Source organism: Magallana gigas, chromosome 9, assembly GCF_963853765.1.
Source record: "Magallana gigas chromosome 9, xbMagGiga1.1, whole genome shotgun sequence".
Classification (NCBI taxonomy): Eukaryota; Metazoa; Mollusca; class Bivalvia; order Ostreida; family Ostreidae; genus Magallana; species Magallana gigas.
Window position 1 is genome coordinate 3754400 of NC_088861.1, and position 27256 is coordinate 3781655.

Below are 27256 nucleotides of genomic sequence, written 5' to 3' on the forward strand. Positions count from 1 at the left end.
TCCAAACATTTTGATTGAAATCTCCCATAATAACTGTGCAGTCTTTCAAACACACTTTTTTACTATTTCTTGGAAAAGCTCTTTGCAAACTTTGAGAGTAGCAGATTTGGGGGGAAAGTAAATAAAAATGATATTGATATGCTGTACTTGCATTAAAATCAACTCAACCCCAGCTATACAATGACCTGAGAGACTTGCAACATTGCATTTGCTGTAGACTGCCATTCCATGGGGACATTTTTCAGAAACAAAGAAGGAATTGTACATATCTAAATTGTATAAATGTTCGTTTTGTGAAACTCGTGTTTCACACAATCCCAATATATAAGCCTTGGTGATATATCTGTCTTTTCGTATGTCTTCAATATGCTTCTGTAGAGATCTGCAGTTTTGAAAACAGATGGTAATACTTCTTGATATTCCGAGTTGATCTACATTAGGGATGCTTAATTTTGTTCCACATTTTTGTCTAAGACGAACCATTTCCTCTTGTACTTTGCTTGAAACACAGATTTTTTTTTTCATTCAAGTTGAGAATATATGCAGAATTCAGGTTTTGCACTCTACTCAAACCAACATAATGAATATGTTCTGTTTTTCTGCCTTCAAAGTTTATCACAACTCCCTTTAAAGTTGAGCCTTGTGATTTGTGAATTGTCTTCCCTGCAGCAACTTGAAGTGGAAATTGGCGTCGAGTAACATGGTAAGTTTTATAGTGCTGTAAGGTAAAACTTCTTGTTGTTTCTAAAATAGGTGTCCAATCTTTAGGAATGCATTCAATAAATAAATGAGCATATTTTTCACGCCAAAGCTTTCCAGTTGATTTGTTTTCAAACTTAACCCAATGATACTGCATCTTGTGGAGTTTTCAACTCTGAAATCTAATAATTGAACAATACAAGGAGAACCGTTTGTCATTCCATCTTCAACATTTATATTTACACACAATTCATATTGTATACCAACACCCACTTGCAAATTTTTTTTTAGTCCCATTGTTTTTGATGGATCATCAGGCACTTTATCTAGAATTTTTCTTCTAAGGTCTGTAGAAAATTCACCAGAAATACTGTCTATGGCATCAACTGATGTTATCTGTGCTTCTGAAACACTTGCAAGTACTTCCATGTTATGTTCTGTTGATGCAGCACGGGTAGTATATAAATGAGGCAATTTCTGAGCAGATGCAGAGAGATTCCCTTTTACAGTAATTCTTGTTTTGAGTTTATCTATGTCTTCTGGAATCAAATGATTTCCTTCCCTAAGTCTGTTCAAGAGCTGTGCAAATTCTAAATCATCCCTCTGTCTCATTATTTTTTCAAGTTCATAGAAAGAAAACAGGTCTTTCCATAAATTTGTTCCAAGAACTTGAAGTCCATCACACCTTTGTTTAAATATCCAAGAATCCATCACTGGTTTCAGTTGGAAAAGATCTCCAACAGCTACTACACTAATCCCTCCAAATGGTTTTGTACATCCTCTAATTTCTTGTAGTCTTAAATTAATAAAATTGAACATACCACTACCAACCATAGAAATCTCATCAAAAAAATCACCTTGACATAATGGTATTTACACCTCATTGTGTCCAATTGCTGCATATCTAAAGGTTTAAATTTAAATCCTCTACTAACTGGAATGCTAAATGTGTTGTGTATTGTGTTTCCTCCAATGTTATGAGCAGCTTTTCCTGTTGGAGCACAAAGTAAAATTTTAAGATGGTCAGGGTTTTCTCCTGGGCGATGATTGTAATATTTTAGTACAGCCTGATACAAAGCTCGCAGTACTACACTTTTTCCTACTCCGGCGCCTCCAGAGAGGAAAACGTACAAAGGATCAGTCTCTGTCTTCAACCAATGATATACATGGTAGAAAAATTCTTTTTGTTGAAGATTTAGATTTTGAGCAAGTGTTCTAAATGCATCATCACTCATTTCATTCAAGGGTAGACAGGAATCATCTAATTGCTTTCTTGTGATACCAATGTCTTGACCAAGATCATATGAACACCGTTGCTCAGAGGAATTGGAAACCTCATTTACAGATGGATCAAAGCAACCATAGGTCCTTGATGGATGGTGGCCTTCAATTTTATCAATGAGCTCTTCGTGATCAATTTGAGGCAAAACAGGATCTCTTATAGAATTTTCAAAATCCTCAGAATATTCGGTAATTGCTGTCTCTAGCAATTGTTGGTCAATTTTTTCATATATCTGTTGATTTAGCAATATAACATCTTCCATTTTATGATAACTTTCATAAAAAGAATTGCATTTATTCATTAAGTCACACTCCTCATTTCTCCATGATGTAAACAACATTAACAGCTGTCTATAATGTTCTTCATTGTTTTCATTTTCTGATACCTTGTTGTAACGCAGAACCTTTTGCTTACTCCTTTTTCTTAATAATGTCCCATCTTTAAATTCTATAATTTCTGTTTTATTTTCTTCTTCACTTTCACTTTCACTAATAGTGTCATCATTATTTTCAACATCATCTTCAGGCAATTCACTCTCTGCAGATGCATATTTATTTTGTCTAGCAGAATAAATTGTGTCATACCAGGACACAAAATCAGCATATATACAGTCATTCAATTTTTTAAGTCTTCGCTTGTATTTCTTCAAAACACTATCTGCCACAATGTTGGTTGAATTCTTTGGTAAATGTTGTAAGTTGTGAAAGATTTTAATAAAGCAACTCTCTTTTCTGCTGAATTTGTGTCTATGAATACAACAGACCTTGTGCATTTCCTTAAAGGCATTTGCAGGACTAGATATACAGCTTCTTGAGCTCCAATTTCTACATGAGAAAGAAACTGATTTCCTATTTTTCTAACCTGTTGCCTGATATCACTCTCACTTGATCTAGTCTCTTTACATGCTTGATGTAATAAATTTGACAATCCCCTTTGTCCCTTTGAGATGTATGACACTATGTAAGATACGCATGCATATGGATCAAGAATAAATTGAATATCCATGTTTGCTTCCCAACATTTTAATGCAATAGTGTTATAATTGTTGACTCTTGTTTCACAAGGTAAGCGTTTGAGAAAAATTTTGGGACTACATAATGATGACCTCACAGCCAATAAATTAGTATGAAGATCCATTTCTAATTCTTTCAAGAAGTCGGAGAAACTCATAACATCAACATTATTCATTTCGTTCATTAAAGTAGCTACCTTCATAAAATTTTTCTCTGCAAGCTTCTTGTCATCATCATTCAATGGCTCTAAAATAACAGTTGATGGCATAGGAGGGATAGGGAAATTGAACCTGCAAATTGCTTTACCTTTTTTCCTACAAGTTCTTACATGTCTGTGTGTCTGATAATTAACAACACTTGGAATTGTTATGTCTTTTTTGCAGGTGACATATTTATCAATGAAACTGATAACATCTGATGAATGAGACTGACTATATACAGGAGCATCTTTTATCCATATGAGAAGGTGAATGTGAGGTGATCCTCTTTGCTGAAACTCTATTCTACCAAAATAGTCAGCAATTTCTCCAACTGGTTGAGAGTGGCTTTTCAAGACAGAATTTAAGAAACACTGGATTCTACTGTCAAAGTATCTGGCACAGGTTACAGGATCAGACTTTATTAATTCACACTTCTCTTGCCATGTCATTTCAATGGTCTCTTGTTCTGTCAATTCTTTCTGGTTTAACTAGTTTTGCCAAACACTGAAGTAAAGGTACCCATCTAGTCTCCGCAGCTGAGAAAGAACAGAACCAAGTTGGTACACCAAGTTGTTTGATCATTGCAAAAACATCTTTTTTGCACTCTCCCAGTATGGTGGGGAACCTCGAAGTTTTCGTAACACTCTAAATCCTTCATCATGCATAGCAACATCATCAATGAAACCTGGGGACAAGACATGTTCAACTGTAATTCTTTTCTCATTTGTTTTGCATTTTCTCATTGCCAAAGAAACTTTGTCCTTTATCTGCTTGATTTGTAATTTCTTTAACTTGTAGAATATATTTGGGAGATTCATAGCAACTCTTCTGTCAACATTTCTTAACTCCCATTTACAAATTGTGCTATAGTGCAATGGTACAGTCCTACAAGTGTTATCTTGTCTAGATGTGCCACAGTAAATTGTTGGGAAAGCCAAGAATTCTGGAAAAATGTCCTGAAATAGTCCCAATGGAGTTTTGCCTTCTCCAGGTGCTAAAGAAAGAATTTGGTTTAATTCTCTAAAATCTGCTGGATGAAGCAAAGTGTCAAAATTTCCAGTTGGTCTGTTTTCAAAATGTTCATCCTCTGTCCACTGATCTGTTTCATCTTCACCAGGACTATCCTCTTTCTGTATTCCAGCATCTACTCTTAACAAATTATCATCCTCAGTTAATTGTTGGTAGTTGTTCATCCAATTCTCATCAACTTGTATTCCTTCATTTCTGAACAACAAGCTGTTGTTAACCAACCACTTTGCTGCTTCAAAAACCTTGTTAGGTCTGATCTTTTCAAATGACATATGATGTTTATAAGACATTTTCCGTTTCAATTTCAGAAGAATGGTATCTTCATCACACTTCATCCTTGGTAATATTTTAACAGTGGTGTTTACATCTGCTGGAACATTAACAACATTTCCTTTTAAACTCAACTGTCCTCCACGTGGCATTTCTCTGATTTGCATCAATGCCAATCTAGGAGCAACTAATCGCTCTTCCAATTGAGTTAGCTTAAGTTCATCAGGAATTTCCGGAAATTTTAAACCATTTGCAACTGAACATGCTGGAATTTTCCCAGATGCAAGAGCACCAACACAAGTCTTACAAACCCATTCTTTATTACCAACACTTTTGTAACCTGTAAGGCAAGCTAGCATTAGATCTTTATGTTTGAATGTTGTCCTATCTACTCTCTGAACAGAGTGTTTGAAGTAAGTCTGTGTGCATGATGAACAAATGTATAAAGGACCATCTTTAATACTATCATGAAAGCTATTTCTAATAGCATTCGGATTGCACACTTGATCATCAAGATGCATTCTTTGATTTATGACAGTGCTAAGATTTTCCAGAATTCCTGTCTTAAATTGCTTTGTCTTTGTGTGATCATCCATGTTTGTATTAGCTGAAGATCTTTTTCTTTTTAAAGTATGTGATAATTTAAAAACATGCAAATCAAACTGCAGCTCCTCAAATGGCAAAGAACATGAAGACTTTACTACATCTCGTAAGTGAAAACATAAATCTGCAAGACAGGAACTTTCGCCTAAAATGCATGATCCATCTGAACAACTTCTGCCATTTTCATCTCTGGCATGAGAATCAAACACAAAAAACTTTTGCCCATTATAAAATATGCCTATTGCACTTCCTTGAACAAGCAAAATATAATATGCAAAGCCACTGCCAGTATACGAAGAGAGTATGGCATTTTCAAGAGAAAAAACTGACATATTCCCCACAAATTGTCCGCAAATTACACCACTAAAAGTTTGCAACACTTTCACTCGAAATTCATAATTAAAATTATGATCTTCAAACACGACCTTCTCTGGTAGTTCACTTGGATGGAAATATTCATTTGGACTTAAAGTTTCCTTTCAATCTGTACCTTCCTATACAGTCCATCCCCTTGCTTCAACACATCATATAAATCCTGTTTAGTTCAATCATAAACATCTAATGTACGAGTTTTTAATAAAAATATCAAGCAAATGGAAACACATTGTTTACCTCTTGATAGCAATGGGAAAATATTGGAATCTTGATGTAAATCACCTTTGCACAGGATTTTAAACTCCATTGTATTTCAATCAATCTCAAACTAGCATTTCAAACAATTCTCTTTAAATTTTAAATAAATTCATTTCACTTTTTCCAGTCTTACAATATTACAGAAAATCGTCATGGATGTTATTAAAAAATATTTTTCTTTACGATGGCATTTTTTTTAAAAATATCAACTCTACTAATACATTGGACAGTATATAAATTGTTTTTATGTAATTTACAAGAACTTCTGATATGCTTTAACCTCAAACACTTTGAATATTTTGAACATAGTTTTCTCATACATACATGTCTCCCGAGTATATTCAAGCTTGAATGTTCAACTCCAAGAATACTGACAATCTGAGAAATCTTGCATCTTTTAAATTGTTCAACTCCAAGAATATTCACACTCTGAGCAATCTAACATCTTTCAAATTGTTCAACTCCAAGAATATTCATTCTCCAAGATTTTGTACATCTTTCAAATTGTTCAACTCCAAGAAAATTCATTCTTCAAGAAATATTACATCTTTCAAATTGTTCAACTCCAAGAATATTCATTCTCCAAGAAATTGTACCTCTTTCAAATTGTTCGACTCCCTAGAACATTCAATTTCAAGTTGTAATTTCAATTCAAACTCCAATATCTCTAACAATATAAGTTTGTTCACCTCCAACTCAATTCAATTCCCTTGTTCATTTATGAAATGTTCAAACCAACCCCACTTCTCAGAACACATTGACATGAAGACATGCCATTTCTTATAGCTGTGCAATTTTATAGCAATCTATGATCCGTGTCATTTCAAAATAAACTATACACAATGCTGATATTTTCTTCACTCTGATTTTTTTTTCAAATACGAAACAAATTAAGATAATTAATTTCAATCATTGTCATGGCCAATTTTTTGATTTACAAGCAATTCAGCATGGCGGTAGGCGCTCATTTATAGCGTCAATGGTTCTAAATATTTTCGCTTACAGAAAACAAATTTAATACATTTTTTACTGGATGAAACTGATGGTAGTCAAATATCAATACTACAGTTCACGACTGACAGATAAACGGGAACTCATTATGGCGGCACGTGCCCACTAGTCGAAGTGCACAGTCGTTTCGTTCACAGAAAGAGTATCAATGTGTTATGAACGAAAGAATAAGAATAAAATTAATAACACTATATGAACAACATAACTTCGTTACATTAAAATTGTGATAACTATGGTTATAATTATGTTCAGCTAATAAACACTATAATTTACGAATGAGGGATTGACGGGTACGCGGGTTCTTAATTGACCTATAGCCTATATAGTCATGCAATCGGTAAAAAAACATACATTGATCTGCACTCTATCAAATTTCCTATCAGCTTTGGAGAAATAATATATTAAGTATTTACATAAATAGCTAGTTACATGATACTTACCATGTTAAGTATTTCTTTCTCAATCGAATCTGCCGCTGTTTGTTTTGTTTTTCTTCTTCCCACGCTTCGGAAAGTAGTTCGCGATATCCCTGCGCAGAATGTTTACGTGTCCACATATTCAATCTCGTGTGTATAGCGTTGATAAAGATTTGGCAATTATAAATAAAACAATTTTTGCTTGATTTCTCAAAAATAAAACAAAATAGCACTTTTATTACATAGCTTGGAGAATATAAGGATAACTATTTTGTATATCGGAGGTTTTCTTCTTGAAGGCTATTAGGTTTTTTGTTTACTTTGCTATTTATAGTAAGAACGGCGATTGGGACGCCTACAGCCAGGGCTTTTAGCAAAGCCCGGCTAATAAAGTGACATACATGTGAAAATGTAATGAAGAATAAAGAAATAAGCAGAATAAGAATAAAAGCAAGATACATAGAATTTTGGCGGTAATTCCCTTCCATAGAGATGACCCAGAAATGACCAAATATGTACTTTTTAATATATTTTTAGGATGAAAGTTATGAGATATGAAAATTTCTTGTTAAATAATTCTTTATATCTTTACTTTATGAAGTCTCCCATGGCACAGTGGATTCGCGTCGGCTTTATGAAAGTGGCCTTTTGGGTTCGAATCCTGCTGGTATTTTCTTTTACCAATATTTTTTCTTCTATTTTTTAATTAAATTTACAATTAGGTTTTTGAAAATACTTCATTGGCTTTTTTAGCTATGGTATACCGTTTTCGAAAGTTTAACACAACTTCTAAATGATTGTCTTGTTTTCGAATTTAAAGGCGTTTACCTCTTTGTTTTCTGACACGTATACATGTAAACAATGGTTTCACCGGAAAAGTATGGGTGTTGTGTTTGTAAAAGACAACTTAAAGGAAAAAGAAAGCGGCCAGTTAGTGTTAACATTGCAAAGGTTCTTCGAACGAGAGGTATTGAAACTACAAAAGTAAGCACCATATGTGACTCATGTAGACTTTCAATCAAAAATACTTTGTCTAAGAATATATCTCAAATACCAATACAGGGTAGTCCAAATGAAAATAGCATCAGTTTGCCAATTGTGACAGCTGGAAAGTGTAATAAAAGCTGCATTATTTGTAGAAAAACGGGCTCCCTGAACTGCATTCCCAGAGAAGCAAGAATGGACATCTTTATTAATTTTGGTATTCTTGTACCACTTGGTGCCCGATGCTGCCCTCTCCATCTAACCGGCAATTTCATTAAACCATCAACACATTTTCATACATCAATGTTCAGAGAAAAGTCCACTGCTTTAAACTCTGATGAAATTGTGGCGTTATTTAATGATTTAAGAAAAGTTGCATCTACATCTCAGAGTCGCCGAATGTCATTTGATAACCACTTGCTATCTGATGAAGATTACAAAACCTTGTTAGGAGTGTCAATAGATCAATTTATCGACCTCAATCAACATGTCACATCTATGCGTAACACAAAAGAAAGAACAATAAGAAACGCAATTGACATTTTCCTGTTTAAAATGAAATGTGGATTGTCTAACGCCCTTATTGCCACTCTTTTTGGGTTTAGCAGTCGTCGACAAGTAGCGCGTATAATTCAACAGACGCGGACAGCACTAGTAGGTGACTTTGTTCCTTTACGCTTGGGGTTCAGTCATTTGTCACGTGACACAATTGTGAATGACCACACGACGGACATTGCAAAACAGTTTTTAGTGATCCAATATCTGACACAGTTATCCTTGTTATGGATGATACATACGTGTTCATTCAGAAAAGCTCAGCATATCGTTTTCAAAGGCTATCATACTCCATGCATAAGAACAGATCCCTTGTAAAACCGTTTGTTATAACCTCTACTGATGGCTATATAGTTGATGTCATGGGCCCCTACCTATTTAATGGCAAAAATAACGATGCCTCCATTATCAAGCATATAATCACGTCAAATTCTGGTAACATCATGGAATTCCTCAAAGATGACGATGTTTTGATAGTAGATCGCAGTTTCAGAGATGCTATTCCCTTCTTAAATGAACTGGGATTTAAAACACACATGCCTGCATTTCTTCAAAAGTCTGTTAAACAGCATAGTATACATGTAAACGAAGCAAATATGACACGTTTTGTCACCAAAGTACGTTGGGTAGTTGAGGCTGCCAATGGCCGGATCTAAAAATGGAAGTTTTTAGACAATGTTGTTTGCAACAGTCAAATTCCACATATCAGGGACTTTGTTCGAATTATTTGTGCAATAATCAACAAATATAGACCTCCTTTAAAAAAAGATAATCAGGATGATGATGACATTGCACGACAAATGAGAATCGCAGCATTACCCAAAATAAATTCCCTTCAGGATAGGATCAATAAAAATCCAAAGTTAAAATTCCGAGAAAAATAAAAAAAAAACTGGCTCACTACAGGCACGTAGCATCGTTTTTAAAAGTGGGGGGGGGGGGGGGGCAGACTCATCCAAAAAATCTTGACAAGCAAAAAAAAAAGGGCCAAGTTTTCCAAAATCTTCAAAATCCTAATCCGTTGGGGGGGGGGGGGGGAGCTGGCGTACTATGTAACTTCAATTTCACTCCTCATTTCCTTATTTTCATATCAATTTTTTACATACTCCCAAAAAAGTGTGGGGGGGGGGGCAACTCCATGATAATTCCTGGGTGGGGGGTGGGGGCAGACCCCCCTGATGCTACGTGCCTGCACTATTGAATCCAAAGATGCTTTACAAGATTTTCCTATTTATACTGAAGACCGATTGCGTCTGCTAACATTTGGGGTCTATCAGCTCAAACCAGCGAAAAAGTATACTGACGAACATCTTGGAGACGGGGACTATAAAATTGATATATCCTGCGAGGAAGCTGGTTTATTGCATGCCAGAATACAGTCTAGACATACCTCTAGAACACTTTATAATATATGGATTGAGTTCAGCAGGGAGGATGTGACAGGGTGGGTCTATGAGTGTAAAGGAGGATCAAGAACAGTCGGTTGTTGTGCCCATATCTACTCTGTCATATGGTACCTTTCCTTTGCTCGACACCAAAACTACACGGCAACCGCTGACATGTACACGCCATCTCTATGCGACGCGGCCGATATTGTATAGGAGACTGATTCTGGAGAGGAATCTCAGTAACATGTTGATGTTCACGAGTTTTAATTATTATGTTGATATAAAATTGTTGTTTCAACATGTCGTTTTGATTTCTGCTAAATACATATTATATTCTGTTCCTATACTAGTATATTAATGTAATATACACTAATAAACTAACTATTTATCGATATACCCCTAATAAATTATTATCATGTTCAAAAATAGTTTCAAAATTTTAAAATAGTCGTGATTCCAGGAAAGTAATACCTTCCAATATTTTAGTAATCAATTTTTGTACAGGCCTGTAGCGCTTTGAGGTTATAGACATTTAAATCCCAGTTGATTCGTGTCAATGAATCCTGCAAACTTACTATCTTGAACGCCCACTTTCTTTGTTGTTGTTCAGGTACGTGAAACCATTGACCCGGTGATTTCATGGATGCTAAAAAGAAGAAATGGGAAGGATATAACAGATATCTTATACAAGAAGCAAGTGTCGGGGATCTACTGGAATTCCCTCGCATCCTATATTCACACTGGGCTGTGTACATAGGTAGGTACAATTAAAATCCAGGATAAATCACAGAGGCTCGGTTGCCGGATAGTGGATTTCTTTCATTTATTAAAATCGGTAATCTTATGTCTATTTCTGTGTATTTCTATAAAACATTCACTGAAAACCCCTGTTTCCATCTGGGATTTATAGGAAATGTACTAGATACTCGCCGAACTTGTTGAAAACAACGGAAGTTTACATTGAGGGACGTAAATTCTCCATATAATCACTGAGATGTTCCGAAAAGGTATGATAAGTCTAGAGTAAGCAAAAAGTCAGCGAAAAGATTCCTCTTGATTTATCCTATGCTCTCGGATCTCCTCAGTGTTTATATAGAGAGTTTGCGGTGCGTTGAGTTTCCGTTGCTTTCAATAAGTTTGGCGATTGTACAGTAGATTTTGACACGATGCGTTTATTCTGCGGCACACAGATATAATCTGACGATTGGGATAAGCCATTTGATCATTTTCCAATCTAGATCTCGTCAGAAATCGTTCGAGAAATAGAAGAACTTGTTTAAAACATAGCTGGAACCGGAAATCCCCTATAAATCTAAAATGGCGAGTGTCGTCCCTTTACGTTTTTAGGTCACTTAAGTAAACTCAGGTGACCTATTGCTATCCGTTTTCGTCCGGCGTCGTCCGTTAACAATTTAACATTTTTAAATTCTTCTTAAAAACTACAAAACTAATTGTTGCCATTTTTTGTGTGAGGCATTTCTATATGGTAAGAGGAATCTAAATTGTGAAATTCATGGCTCTACCACCCCCGGGGCACCACATATGGTGCTAAATATGCCCAAAAAAACAAACAGATTTTCAAAAATAGAATCTCTACTTCCATACATGTGAGGAAAAAACTGGTTGCATGGTTATGATGTCCATGAAGCCCTCTACCAAAATCGTGAAATTCATGGCCCCTGGGTCATGGGTTCTGGCTCTAGGGTGGGACCAATATGGCCATACAGTTAAAATGTATTATATCTTAGACAATTTTCTCTATCTCATATATATTTGTTAAAAACTGAATGCATGATTATGATGTCCATGAAGCCCTCTTCCAAAATTGTGAAATTCATGACCCCTGTGTCAGGGGTTCGGCCTCTAGGATGGGGCAAATATTGCCATATAGTAAAAATGTATTAAATCTTAGAAAATCTTCTATACATTCATATATATTTGTTAGAAACTAAATGCATAATTATGATGTCCATAAAGCCCTCTACCAAATGTTTGAAATTCATGGCCCCTGGGTCATGGGTTCTGGCTCTAGGGTTGGGCCAATATGGCCATATAGTGAAAATGTATTTAATCTTAGGAAATCTTCTTCTCTACTACCATATATATTTGTAAAAAACTAAATGCCTGATTATAATGTCCATGAAGCCTTCTTCCAAAATTGTGAGATTCATGGCACCTGGGTCTAGGGTTGGGCCAATCTGGCCATACAGTTAAAATTTATTAAATCTTAGACAATCTTCTCTAATTTCATATATATTTGTTAAAAACTGAATGCATGATAATGATGTCCATGAAGCCCTCAACCATAATTGTGAAATTCATGACCCCTGTGTCAGGGGTTCGGACTCTAGGGTTGGGCAAATATTTCCATATCGTAAAAATGTATTAAATCTTAGAAAATATTCTTCTATACATTCATATATATTTGTTAAAAACTAAATGCATGATTATGATGTCCATAAAGCCCTCTACCAAAATTGTGAAATTCATGGCCCCTGGGTCATGGGTTCTGGCTCTAGTGTGGGGCCATATAGTTAAAATGTATTAAATCTTAGAATATCTTCTTCTCTACTACCATATATATTATGATGTCCATGAAGCCTTCTGCCAATATTGTGAAATTCATGGCCCCTGGATCAGGGGTCAGGCTCTAGGGTGGGACCAATATGGCCATATAGTAAAAATGTATTTAATCTTTAGCGGTCACCTGAGTAGCATATATTCCATACACAAACTTTTCATGGAATCTCATATATGCATCTAATTAATTAGGTTTCATACTGAAGTAGAAAAATTATAAATTTGTAATGACGACCACATTTCAAAAAGAACTGTGAAACCTATAATTTTGGTGAAAAACTAAAAGATCTGGTTTACAAAATCATGAATTCAGTTTTCCTTTCAGGTGTGTGGGAGTAAAGAATATAATTTTTTAACGTTATATGCATTAACATCTATACATCCATTTTGGCCCTGCTTAGAGTCAAAACCCATCCTTAAGGGGAAATGAAAATTAAAATTTCAGAAGAGGACTTCCTGGTAAACATAGTTATTAGTCGTTTTTTAGCTCACCTAATTCAGAATTATTGAAAATTGTTGGTATTTTTCAAAAATCTTCTTCTCAAAACTATTTGGCCTGAAAAGTTTAAACGTGTGTGGAGGCATCATCAGTTAGTGTAGATTCAAGTTTGTTCAAATCATGGTCCCCGGGGGTAGGGAGGGGCCACAAGAGGGGGATAAATTTTTATATAGTAATATATAGAGAAAATCTTAAAAATCTTCTTCTCAAAAACTATCCGACCAAAACAGTTCAAATTAAAATGGGAGCATCCTCAGGTTGTGTAGATTCAAGTTTGTTCAATTCATGGTCCCCGGGGGTAGGGTGGGGCCACAATTGGGGGATCAAGTTTTACATAGGAATATATAGAGAAAATCTTTAAAAATCTTCTTCTCAAAAACTATTAGGCAAGGAAAGCTCAACTTTGAGTGGAAGCATCCTCAGATAGTATAGATTCAAGTTTGTTCAAATCATGGTCCTCATGGGTAGGGTGGGGCCACAATAGGGGGATCATGTTTTACATAGGAATGCATAGATAAAATCTTTAAAAATCTTCTTCTCAAAAAATTTTAATCCAGAAAAAACATTAAATTAAAATGGAAGCATTCTCGGGTAGTTTAGATTAAAGTTTGTTCAAATCATGATCCCCGGGGGTAGGGTGAGGCCACAATTGGGGGATCAAGTTTTACATAGGAATATATAGAGAAACTCTTTAAACATCTTCTTCTCAAAAATCTATTAGGCCAGAAAATCTCAAATTAAATTGGAAGCATCCTAAGGTAGTGTAGATTCAAGTTTGTTCAAATCATAGTCCCCGGGGGTAGGGTGGGGCCACAATTGGGGGATCAAGTTTTACATAGGAATATATAGAGAAAATCTTTAAAAATCTTCCCCTCAAAAACTATTAGGACAGGAAAGCTCAAATTTGAGTGGAAGCATCCTCAGATAGTGTAGATTCAAGTTTGTTCTAATCATGATCCCCGGGGGTAGGTTGGGGCCACAATTGTGGGATAAATTTTTATATAGGAATATATTGAGAAAATTTTTTTAAAAATTTCTTTTAAAAACAATTTGGCCAAGAAATCTCAAATTAGCGTGTAACCATCCTCAGATAATGTAGATTCAAGTTTGTTCAAATCATGGTCCCTGGGGGTAGGGCGGGGCCACAATGGGGGATAAATTTTTACTTTTAAAGTCTTCTTCTTAAAACTAATAGGCCAGGAAAGCCCAAATTTGAGTGGATACATCCCCAGATCATATAGATTCAATTGCAAGTTTGATTAAATAATAGTCCAGGGGTAGGGTGAGGCCACAATGGGGGATGAATTTTTACTTAGGAATATATAGAGAAAATCTTAAAAAATCTTCCTTTTAAAGACTATTTGACCACAAAAGCTTAAACTTGTGTAGTGTTAATTTAAGTTTGCAAATTCACAGTCCCTAGTGGTAGGACGGGATCGTGATGGCGGTTTGAATTTTTACATAGGAAAATGTATAGAAAATCTTTAAAAATATTCTGGGAAAGTTTTCGGTCCAAAACCCAGTACTTAGTGTGAAAGCACAGGTTATTCAGATTTAAGTTTGATGAAACCATGATTCCCTAGAGAAAAGTGGGGCCACGAAATGGGGGGGGGGTATATAGCAATAGAAAAAAATCTTCTTACAGGTACAACAAAAGGGGCTTGGTATTTACCAAAAAATAAGAGGTGGATAAAAATTGGCAGATTTTCAATTTTTTCAGCATGATCTACTGTACTCAGTTGTCAAGATATTTTGATACTGTAATGCTCATTTGATCAAAATTAAGGGAATTGTTGCTCAGGTGAGCGATGTGGCCCCTGGGTCTCTTGCTATACAGATGTGCGAGAATAGAGAAGTATATTTTTAAACATTATATGCATTAACACTATATTGCAATATTGCCCCCCCCCCCCCCCCTCATGTCCTGAACCCCTGACCCAGGGGCCATGAATTTTACAATTTAGGTAAAGGAGATTGTGGATATCATAACCATGTATTCAGTATTTTGCCCACATGTGTGGGAGTAGAGAAGATTTTTTAAGATTTAAAACATTTTTACTATATGGTCATATTGGCCCCACCTTAGAGCCTGAACACCTAACAAAGGGGTCATGCATTTCACAATAAAGGTAGAGGGCTTCATGGACACCATGACCATGCATTTAGTTTTTAACAAATATATATGGGAGTAGAGAAGAAGATTTTCTAAGATATAATACATTTTTACTATTTGGCCATATTGGCCCCACCCTAGAGCCTGAACCCCTGACCGAGGGGTCATGAATTTCACAATTTGGATAGAGGGCCTCATGGACATCATAATCATGCATTTAGTTTTTAACAAATATATATGGGAGTAGATAAGAAGATTTTCTAAGATTTAATACATTTTTACCATATGGCCATATTAGCCCCACCCTAGAGCCTGAACCCCTGACCAAGGGGAAATGAATTTCACAATTTAGGTTGAGGCTTCATGGACATCATTATCATGCATTTAGTTTGTAACAAATATATATGGGAGTAGAGAAGAAGATTTTCTAAGATTTAATACATTTTTACTATATGGCCATATTGGCCCCACCCTAGAGCCTGAACCCCTGACCAAGGGGTAATGAATTTCACAATTTAGGTTGAGGGCTTCATGGACATCATTATCATGCATTTAGTTTGTAACAAATATATATGGGAGTAGAGAAGAAGATTTTCTAAGATTTAATACATTTTTACTATATGGCCATATTGGCCCAATCCCAGAGCCAGCACCCCTGACCCAGGGGTCATGAATTTCGCAATTTAGGTAGAGGGCTTCATGGACGTCATAATCCTGCATTTAATTTTAAAAAATATATATGATAGTAGAGAAGAAGATTTTCTAAGATTTAATACATTTTCACTATTTGGCCATATTGGCCCCACCCTAGAGCAAGAACCACTGACTTAGGGGCCATACATTTCACAATTTTGGTAGAGGGCTTCGTGGACATCATAACCATGCAACCAGTTTTTCCCTCACATGCGTGGGAGTAGAGAAGAAGATTTTTGAAAATTTGGCTTTTTTTGCATATTTGCCCGCGGCACCCCAGGGGTGATAGAGCCATGAATTTCAAAATTTAAATTTATCTTACCATAGATATGCTTCACACCAAAAATGGTAACGATTGGCCTGGTAGTTTTCAAAAAGAAGTTTAAAATGTAAAATTGTTAGAGCACGACGCACGCCGCACGACGACGGACGAAGACCAATTGCAATAGGTCACCTGAGTGACTCAGGTGACCTAAAAATCTACCATCCCCGGGGCACCACAGGTGGGGCCAAATATGCAAAAAAAAAACGAACAGATTTTCAAAAATAAAATCTCTATTTCCATACATGTAAGGAAAAACTGGTCACATGGTTATGATGTCCATGAAGCCCTCTACCAAAATTGTGAAATTCATGGCCCCTGGGTCATGGGTTCTGGCTCTAAAGACTTAAAGACTTAGGAATATATAGAGAAAAAACTAGTTGCATGGTTATGATGTCCATGAAGCCCTCTACCAAAATTGTGAATTTCATGGCCCCTAGGTCATGGGTTCTGGCTCTAGGGTGCGGCTAATATGGCCATTTAGTTAAAATGTATTAATTCTTAGAAAATCTTCTTCTCTACTACCATATTTATTATGATGTCCATGAAGCCTTCTTCCAAAATTGTGAAATTCATGGCCCCTGGGTCAGAGGTCAGGCTCTAGGGTGGGGCCAATATGGCTATATAGTTAAAATGTATTTAATCTTCTACTTTACTCCTACACATGTGGGCAAAAAACTGAACACATGGTTATGCTGTCCACTAACTCCTCGACCTATATCAATGGATTATTTGTATGAACTGTACTCAAATGGATGGAGCATGGAGAAAAACCTACAAAGTATTTCTTAAGTTTAGAAAAACGAAATTATAATTAATAAACAGTAAACACACTTGTGCAGAGCAATGGTGATGCTATTACAAATCAATCTGACATACTGTTGGAAATTGAAAAGTATTACAAAAATCTGTAATATAGTTGTGATAATAAAATTCATGATGTAGATATTAGTACAATAATCGATAAGACAAAGGTTAACTTATTGGATAATGACATGTCACGTCAATTAGAGGGTATTATCACTAGAGAGGAAGCCCTTGCTGCTTTGAAGGGAATGAAAAAAAATGATAAAAGCCCTTGTACTGATGGCTTCTCTGCAAAATTTTTAATAAATTTTTTGGAAGGATATTGGCCCTTTTTTTGATTAGATCATTAAATTTTGGATTTAGTAAAGGTATAATATCTATTACCTAAAAACAAGGTATAATATCAATACTACCTAAAGGAAATAAGCCAAGAGAACACCTGGGTAACTGGCGCCCTATATCTTTACTTAACGTTACATATAAAATAGGATCAGCATGCATTGCAAACAGAACTAGTAGACTAATTGTTCTCGAACAATTAGAGGTCTTTCCACCTCATTTTTTTTAAGGTTTAAAATAAGATTGCTTCAATAGAATAAAGTATTTTTTCTGCGTTTCTTCATTAAAAAGGGTCAAACGATTAAGCTTGCAATTTTTTATCGCTTGACCTTGACCTTTGACCTTTATGTCATCTTCATCTGACAAGGTAGACGCTTCAATACCAAGTGGTCCGCTGTATCTATGATTATTGATTCAAAAGTTATTTGTGTTTTTTATTGAATGTTCGAAACTTTCAGGGGCAATAACTGCTAGAAAAGGACTTTGGACCCTGTCGGTATGAATAGATTGAAGAAGCGTCTAAGTATACTGAATACATTGGTAAAAGTTTCAAGTCTTTATCTTTAACGGTTAATGAGGAGCAGCGATAACAAGCAATTTGTACAATAGGGGCAATAACTCTATAATTGTTACATGGTAAGGGTCAAAGGGTTATATTTTGAAATGTCTTAAGATGTCCTACTACATCCATAAAAACGTTTTTCTCTACCATCCTAAACAAAAGAGATCTAAAAACTCTTTAATTAGGAGATTTCCAAATGACCTTGACCTTTGACCTTGATGTCATTTTGTTCGGCCAAGGTAGACACTTCCATCCCAAGTGGTTTGAAGTCTTTATGATAAGTTATAAAAAACTTGGAAGTGATTTTATAGAAATGAAAATACTTTTAGGGGCAATAACTACTAGAAGGGGGCTCAGATCCTTTCGGTCTGAATAGACTGAAGAACCCTCTAAGTGTACTGAAGACATTGGTAAAAGTTCCAAGTTTCTATCTTTTTATGGTTTCAGAGGAGTAGCGATAACAAGCTTTTCGTGCAAAAGGGGCAATAACTCTGTAATTATTTAAAAGAAGGAGCCAAGGGGCTATATTTTAAAATGTCTTAAGATGTCCTATTACATCCATGAAACAGTTTATCTGTACCACCCTAAACAAAAGAGATCTAAAAACTCATTAATTAAGAGATTTTCAGATGACTTTGACCTTTGACCTTGATGTCATTTTGTTCGGCCAAGATAGACGCTTCCATCCCAAGTGGTCCGAAGTTTCTATGACAAATAATAAAAAAGTTGGAAGTGATTTTATAGATATGTATATACTTTCAGGGGCAATAACTACTAGAAGGGGAGCTCGCTCATATCCTTTCGGTATGAATAGATTGAAGAACCCTCTAAGTGTACTGAAGACATTGGTAAAAGTTCCAAGTTTCTATCTCTTATAGTTTCAGAGGAGTAGCGATAACAAGCTTTTCGTACACAAGGGCAATAACTTTGTAAGTTCTGGGAGTTATCAAGCAAAGGGTCGTTTGGTACCATAACTTTTTATGGCCAATAACATAAGAAAAAATTGTTTTTATATCTCTTGAAATAAAAAAGCTGTCCCTGGAAAAAAAGAGAAGAAAAAAAATAATAACTAGTAGACTAATTGTTCTCGAACAATTAGAGGTCTTTCCACCTAATTGTTTTTTTATGTTTGAAATAAGATTGCTTTAATAGATTAAATTATTTTTCTGCGTTACTTCATAAAAAAAGTGTCAAACGATAAAGTTTGCAATTTTTTTTTATACCTTGACCTTTGACCTTTATGTCATTTTGTTTGGCCAATGTAGACGCTTCCATCCCAAGTAATCAGAAGTCTCTATGACATATAATAAAGAAGTTGGAAGTGATTTTATAGAAATTTAAATACTTTCAGGGGCAATAACTACTAGAAGGGGACCTCAGATCCTTTTGGAATGAATAGATTGAAGAACCCTCTAAGTGTATTGAAGACATTGGTAAAAGTTTCAAGTCTCTATCTCTTACGATTAATGAGGAGTAGCGATAACAAGCATTTTGTACAATAGGGGCAATAACTCTGTTAACATTTAAAAGAAAAAGCTAAGGGGCTATATTTTAAAATGTCTTAAGATGTCCTATTTCATTCATGAAAAAGTTTTTCTCTACCACACTAGACAAAAGAGATCTAATAACTCATTAATTAACGGATTTCCAAATGACCTTGACCTTTGACCTTGATGTCATTTTGATCGGCCAAGGTCGACGCTTCCATCCCAAGTGGTCCGAAGTCTCTGTGACAAATAATAAAAAAGTTGGAAGTGATTTAATAGAAATTCAAATACTTTCAGGGGCAATAACTACTAGAAGGGGGCCTCAGATCCTTTCGGTATGATAGATGTCCCAGTCTGTATAAAAGAGGAGGCAGAAAGACAGCTTCCAGATGACTACTCTTTTATTAATTCAATATGATATTTTAACAATAAATATCAATATTAATTACCATGAAATTTATCAACATTAATATTTATTACAAAAATCTCTGAAAATAAAATATAAGTTGAACCCTCTGAATCTATTAACGTTACTTACGAGAATGCGCGCAAGCGTTATAATTTATCTTACCTGTATAAAAGAGGAGGCAGAAAGACAGCTTCCAGATGACTACTGGAGAGTCGTGTTTCCCGCGCCCCCAATTTATACGCACGGACACTGCGCTACAATATTCTCCTCCTAATAAGTAAATGCGATTAAGTGCATACTAATGATCTGACGCACCGTGGTCAGTAGAAGCGTTTTATTTAGATTTCTGACCCGGGGTCGACAGGCTCATCACTGGACTAATAACACATTTCTCAATGAACATAAATAAACATACGCTATCTATCTAACGCATGTACTTTAACCAATTTCTATAGAATTTCCGTTATGATAGGGGTATGGGGTAAGGCGTACCTTTAACTTTAATTCTACTGTTTATTTCCTCCATTTCATTTCAGTTTTTACCTGGTCCCAAAAACATTAGGAGGGGAACTCTTTGTTTATTCACCTTTTCTACGTAAATTTAAAAAAAATGTTTGCTGCAAGAAAACGTGTGCTGAAGGGAGTAGTCTAGCTCGTCCCCCTGCCCCTGCTCCACTCCACACCCCCCTCCCCCACCCCATGCTAAGTGCCTGTTGTTTTTCTATAACATTGCTCTTTTTTGATCTCTCAAATACTAATATTTATTCAACATTTTGGTGTAAATCTAATGTACACAACATTCCTATCTCTTTTAATGAACATTTATACTGTAAAAATCGAATTTTTCTATACTTTTTTAAATTGCGCAAATATCAGTTCGAAGTTCCCCTAAACAGCTTTCGAATTTTCTCCCAAACATTTACCAAAAAGTCGGTACACGGATGCACACATCCTGGTTATAGTGCCTGGTTGTACTATATAAAAAAGTTGCCTATTCTATACATCGTTCTGATGGAAAGTTGGTTCACGCATGCACACATCCTGGTTATAATGCCTGGCTACATCACATAAAAAAATATTTATATTTTTCAGTGTCCTTTACTGTAATAACCCAGCCCAATGATGTCATTAAAAACGAGCGACACAAAATGGGCGTGTCCTACAGCATAACCGAAAAACAGTATTGGCTGCGCTGCGTAATAATACATAGCATGTGTTATTCATTAAAAAAAACAGTGGATTTAGAATGGTGTTTTAAAGTGTAGAAATTGGAAATAATATTAATATAAGTATAAAAGTAATTAGGAATCATTCTTTGAATATTTTGAGTTGATAATTTCGGTCAGAGCGTGGTCAAATCTATCATAAATCCCTTCGAGCTTTATTTGATTTGAACACGTCCCGGTCAAAATCACCTGAGACTAGTAAGACTCAAAGAATGATTCCTTATTCTTAAATCAATTCAAATCATATAATGAGATGAAAAATGCAGATATATGTTAATAAATCAGCATACTCATTGATTGATAGCATTAATCACACACATTTTTGGAATCTTGCACAAAAACCCGTCGAAACAAATCTATATATATTGTGTTTTTGGTGAAATTGCATTGCTACATATATAACAGTTCTTAAATATTTTGTTTCTATCTGTGTAGGAATTCTAGCAAAGCTGATAGAGTAAGGTGTCTTTTGGAATTGTTACATCTTTTACCATGGTTACAGCAACAGTTGTGACAATATGTTCCTCCACTCTTGTTTTTACGCCAGTTTACTTTATTTACCATTCGCCGTTTAACGCCAATCACTTGATCGGCGCATTTCGTCGTACGCCGATATGGGACAAATGAAGTCCGCCCCGTCTAATTTGTTCCCCAAAACATAAAATTTGTTATCACAAATTGGATGAAAATGTTTTAACCGATTTTAAAAAACCGAAATTACGAATTAAAACTTTGAAATAACGATTTCAAGAATTCGTTATTTCAAATTTAATTTGTTATAACGGATTAAAGAATTCGATTTTAGCTCACCGAGCTGAAAGCTCAAGTGAGCTATTCTGATTAGTGTAGATTCAATGTTGTGAAATTCATGACCCCCGGGGGTAGAATGGGACCACAATGGGGGGTCGAAGTATAACATAGGAATATATAGAGTAAATCTTTAAAAATCTTCTTCTCAAAAACTAATCAGCCAGGAAAGCTGAAACTTGTGTGGAAGCATCCTCAGGTAATGTAGATTCAAAGTTGTGAAAATCATGACCCTCAGGGGTAGGGTGGGGCCACAATGGGGGGGGGGGGTCGAAGTTTAACACATGAATATATTGAGTAAATCTTTAAAAATCTTCTTCTCATGAACCATAATATCAGGAAAGCTGAAAGTTGTATGAAAGCATCCTCAGGAAGTGTAAATTCAATGTTGTGAAAATCATAACCACCGGGGGTAGGATGGGGACACAATGGGGGGTCGAAGATTTACATAGGAATATATAGAGTAAATCTTTAAAAATCTTCTTCTCAGAAACTAATCAGCCAGGAAAGCTGAAACTTGTGTGGAAGCATCCTCAGGTAGTGTAGATTCAAAATTGTGTAAATCATGACCCCCGAGGTAGGGTGGGGCCACAATGGGGGGTTGAAGTTTAACATATGAATATATAGAATAAATCTTTAAAAATCTTCTTTTCAGAAACTAATCAGCCAGATGATTCTTTATAATTGTTAAGACTTTGGCCCCAGGACAATTCTTTGGCTTTACAAGAAGGTTCAGGGTTTGATGTAGGTTTATATCCCATATATAAACTATTGTTAAGGATCTTTTTGAGAACTGCAATACTCATCATATGATATGACTATAAAATCATCCTGTTAAAAGAGGGACTAATGATTATAAACATAAGAATATCCAGGGGAAAAATGGATTTTATTTATACAGGATCTACATGTATTATTGTACATTGTCCAGATAGTTTGTATTATGACTCAGTTAAGCTGATTTTATCATACCTATTGTTCCTCAGGTGAGCGATGTGGCCCATGGGCCTCTTGTTTCAAATTTAATTTGTTATAACGAATTCAAGAATTCGTTATTTCAAATTTAATTTGATAAAACAGATTTTAAAATTTGAAATAACGAATTCAGCGAATATGTTTAAACAGATTAAATTCGTTATAACGAATTGCTAAAATTTAAATTCGTTTTAACAAATTCAAGAATTCGTTATATCAAATTCAAAAATATTTTTTGATAGGTCCTAAATGGGCTTCCGTAAGAGATACATCTTTGGTGAAAATAGTTTGTTTGTTCAAGTAGTCGCTTAATGTTTCCTTAAAAAAAAATTGCCCCAAAACAAGCCGTTTTATGCTAAAAATGAGAAAATGGCGGGAAAAGGTACATTTTATGATGTCATATTTTTAAATTGTGGGCACTAAATCAAAATGAAAATTATGAAAAAACTTAAAATGTATACTTGTACAAATAAAACAAAGAATTACAGTAAAATGACAATGTTCATATTAGGGGGCCATTTTAGGCTCAAACCATATATAGTCATTTTCAAACATCTTCTTCTCTACTCCCACACATGTGAGGAAAAAAGTGGTTGCATAGTTATGATGTCCATGAAGCCCTCTATAAAAATTGTGAAATTCATGGCCCCTGGGCCAGGGGTTCTGGCTCTAAGGTGGGGCCAATATGGCCATATACATGTAGTAAAAATGTATTAAATGTTAGAAAATCTTCTCTTCTCTCATATATATATTTGTTAAAAACTAAATGCCTTGTTATGATGTCCATGAGGCCCTCTACCAAAATTATGAAATTCATGACCCATGGGTCAGGGATTCAGGCTTTAGAGTGGGCCGATATGGTCATATAGTAAAAATGTATAACATGTTAGAAAATCTTCTTTCATATATATTTGTTAAAAACTAAACGCCTGGTTATAATGCCCATGAAGCCCTATACCAAAATTGTGAAATTTTTGACTCCTTTGTTAGGGGTTCAGGCTCTAGGGTGAGGCCGATATAGGCTATATAGTAAAAATGTTTTGTATCTTAAAAAATCTTCTTCTTTACTCCCACACCCGTGGGCAAAAAACTGAATACGTGGTTATGATATTCACTAACTTCTCTACCTAAATTGTGAAATTAATGGCTTTTGGGTCAGGGGTTTAGGACATGGGGAGGGGGCAATTTAGTGTAAATGCATAAAATGTTTTAAAATATTCTCTATTCTTACACATCTGTATAAAAAACTGACTTATAATTATGTTTACCAGGAAGTCCTCTACTGACATTTTGATTTTCATGTCTCCTGGATCATGGGTTTTGACTCTAGGGCAGGGCCAAAAAGGATGTATAGGTGTTAATGCATATAATGTAAAAAAAATTATCTTCTTTACTCCCACACACCTGAAAGGTAAACCGAAATCATGATTTTGTAGACCAGATCTTTCGCCAAAATTATAGGTTACATAGTTCTTTTTGAAAGATTTCAGGCAGGGAGGTGGTCGTCATTACTTTAAAATTGTTCTACATCAGAAGGAAACCTAATTAAATGAATATAGGAGACTCCTCGACAAGTTTGTGTATGGGTTATATGCTACTCAGGTGACCATTAAGGCCAATTGGCCTCTTGTTAATTTTGCTGTTAAAAGCGTTAACTTTGCATATATTTGAAATTTAAGAATCAAATAATTCTGAATTAATAGCTAGAATTTACAATTTACAATTAGCATACAATAATCATTGCTTTATCAACCATGTTTTCCTTTGGGGCTTATTATTTATAAAATAAAGTTGTGCAATGTTCTAAAATTATGAAGGACATTCCCGGCCAGTATTAAGTAAAATTCAGAAAAAGTATCGGGCAATTGCAAAAAGCTGAATTTTAACATAGATTGAAACACCCAATTAAACTCTTAAATTCTTGGAAGCAAATTCGAGGAAAACGTGGGCAATTACAAATTCAAACTATCAAGACCCCGTCTTTCAGTACTTTCAGTACTTTGATTATAGCTAGTTATATTGTCAATTCAGAAAATGGGTATTTTTTTTATCATGCAACTAAAATATTTTTATCTTACGATTTTTTTCTTTAAGATAATTATTTTATCTAGTACAATTTCACAGTTCTTCATAGTAATGCAAAGTAATGCCTTTTAATGGCAGCATTGCACTAGATTTTGAAAGTAATACATTACATAAGCGTTACTTGGAATGCTAAATTTTTGGCATTACACATTACTTTGAAAACGTGATGCATTGCAATGCATTACCATTACATTTAGCATTCCACTAAGCCTGCTTGTAATTATAGCGAATATAATTGATGATAAAAAATGATTTTGATTGATGAAGAAAATGACGATTATTAATAATAATAAAATAATAATTAATATTGATAATAATAAGAATGATAATTGATAAAAACTGATGAAGAAATGGTGATGATAGCGTTGATGTTTTTTTGTTCTTGATGATCTTGATAATGATAAGTGTTAAACAAGAGGCCCAATGGGCCACATCGCTCACCTGAGCAACACTGGCTTTAATGGGCGTTCAAAGGATACTGTGCCATGTGGCCCCTCAGTAGATTAACCAAAAATAAATATCGGAATTTTACACTTATTTTTGCATTTACTTAATCTTTGACATATTTACCTTTATTGAATACCATTTTTACCGAAATAAGATCATATGCAATATGAACACTACTATATTGGAATCATAGACTCGAATTTTTGGGCTTTAATACCGACAAATCGGAAGAGTACTGTCTTTTGTTTTCTATATTTAAAACATCATGGATACTTGAAGATTACCAATTTGTTTTTTATTTTTTCTAAATCAAGCTTCAAAGAAAATTCCTTTATAAAATTCCGGAACTTCTCTGGATTTTTTTTTATTTTACAATCTTGCGCATGCGCATAACATTCACGCTAAATCACGGGAGGCTAATTTTACGTTTCCACAATATCACATTTGCATGGATAAACTCAGAAACGATAATACAAATACGTGTAAATTTTCATTGAAAATTTGCTATTCTGTTCATCAAAGAAAATACAAGAGATAACACTCAGTGCATTTAATATGAAAAATCCCAAGAGTTCCGAATGTCAACATGGTGTGTAAATTCGAAGCGAGTAAAAAAGTTGGTAAAAAAGTGTTGAATTCTTCATAAACATGAATTAATTTTTTAGATGAGAGGTATTCACAGCCTCAAAATGGTTTGTTATGAATAATTTGACTGTCATTTTCAATGCAGCTTCATTAATTTTAACTAAAATCGTATCGGAGCGATTCTGCAATTGTTTGTTACATTACGGTTATATAAGAGGCATTTTAACTGTGGTGAAGGCCTGTCCCGAGACACAGATTATTCTAATTATGCAGAGTGTAGTGAAATTATTAGTTCAAGGCTTAACAGCTGCTTAAAGCTTGGTTATGTAAATGTCAACAATACAGTGTGTCGATGTATCTATTTCGTGAATGTCCGATGTCATATGCAATATGTCAACCCGTGCTTGCAAAGGTCAAAGTCTAGTAAATAACTAAATTTTCAGTTGGTGTTCACGGTTAACTTTCATTTCCCTTTATTTTAGCGCACCCCCATTTTTTATACCGAGTAAAATACAGAGCATAAAGGTAAATTTCCTCTCTCCACTACTTACTAGTTATTGTATTTTATTTTTAAAAAATCCTATATGTGAAAGAAGAAAATTGTACCTCAATGCACCAGAAAGATTGCGCTCAATTCCTCAAATTAAAAACATTGAACAATTTAATTGGCTTTCTCCATTATAAACGATTGTCGTTTACCAGACATGAATTAATTTCGTATGACGTTTCATATCCAATCTCTTTAGATGAATAAACTTAACTAATAAAATGTTGTCACGTGTAAAAGAGCTATAAATCAAATTAATGTATTGACAGGCATGTCGCTCTATTGTACCAATTATTTTCAGCTTTATTGAAAAACGACAAATGTCCACAGATGATTTTCTTTTGCAATATTTTTTTAGAACACTGATAATGCTTTTATACTCATAAAAATAATGTGTCAGGACTATGGAGACTGTTTATAAGACGTCGTTTTCATTTACTTGTGTTCGAAAAACTATCAAAAATTTGTGTAGATTTTATGCAATTCATTGTTAAAGAAAGGGCATCAGAAAGAAGTTACAGCATATCCTCCTTTTAGTAAGATATTTCTTTTTATCAACCAAAATTCAGCGTTAATCGTAGAATTATAAGAAAGATACATAGCTTGGTTTGTGTCATGTTTTTTTCAAATGAGTATTACATTCAACTTAAGATTTTTAGCTCACCGAGACGAAGTCAGGGGGAGCTTATG

General features: G+C 34.8%; 1 protein-coding gene across 1 annotated transcript in view; it reads left to right on the forward strand.

The window, feature by feature from the left end:
* Nucleotides 1–10652: 10652 nt before the first annotated feature.
* The window catches only part of LOC136271818 (phospholipase A and acyltransferase 3-like), a 28150-nt gene continuing 11546 nt past the window's right edge, over nt 10653–27256 (forward strand). The window contains exon 1 of the mRNA XM_066072350.1: nt 10653–10840. Within this exon, the coding sequence (XP_065928422.1) occupies nt 10723–10840 (118 nt within the window). The 5' untranslated portion in view covers nt 10653–10722. The remainder of the gene's footprint in view (nt 10841–27256) is intronic.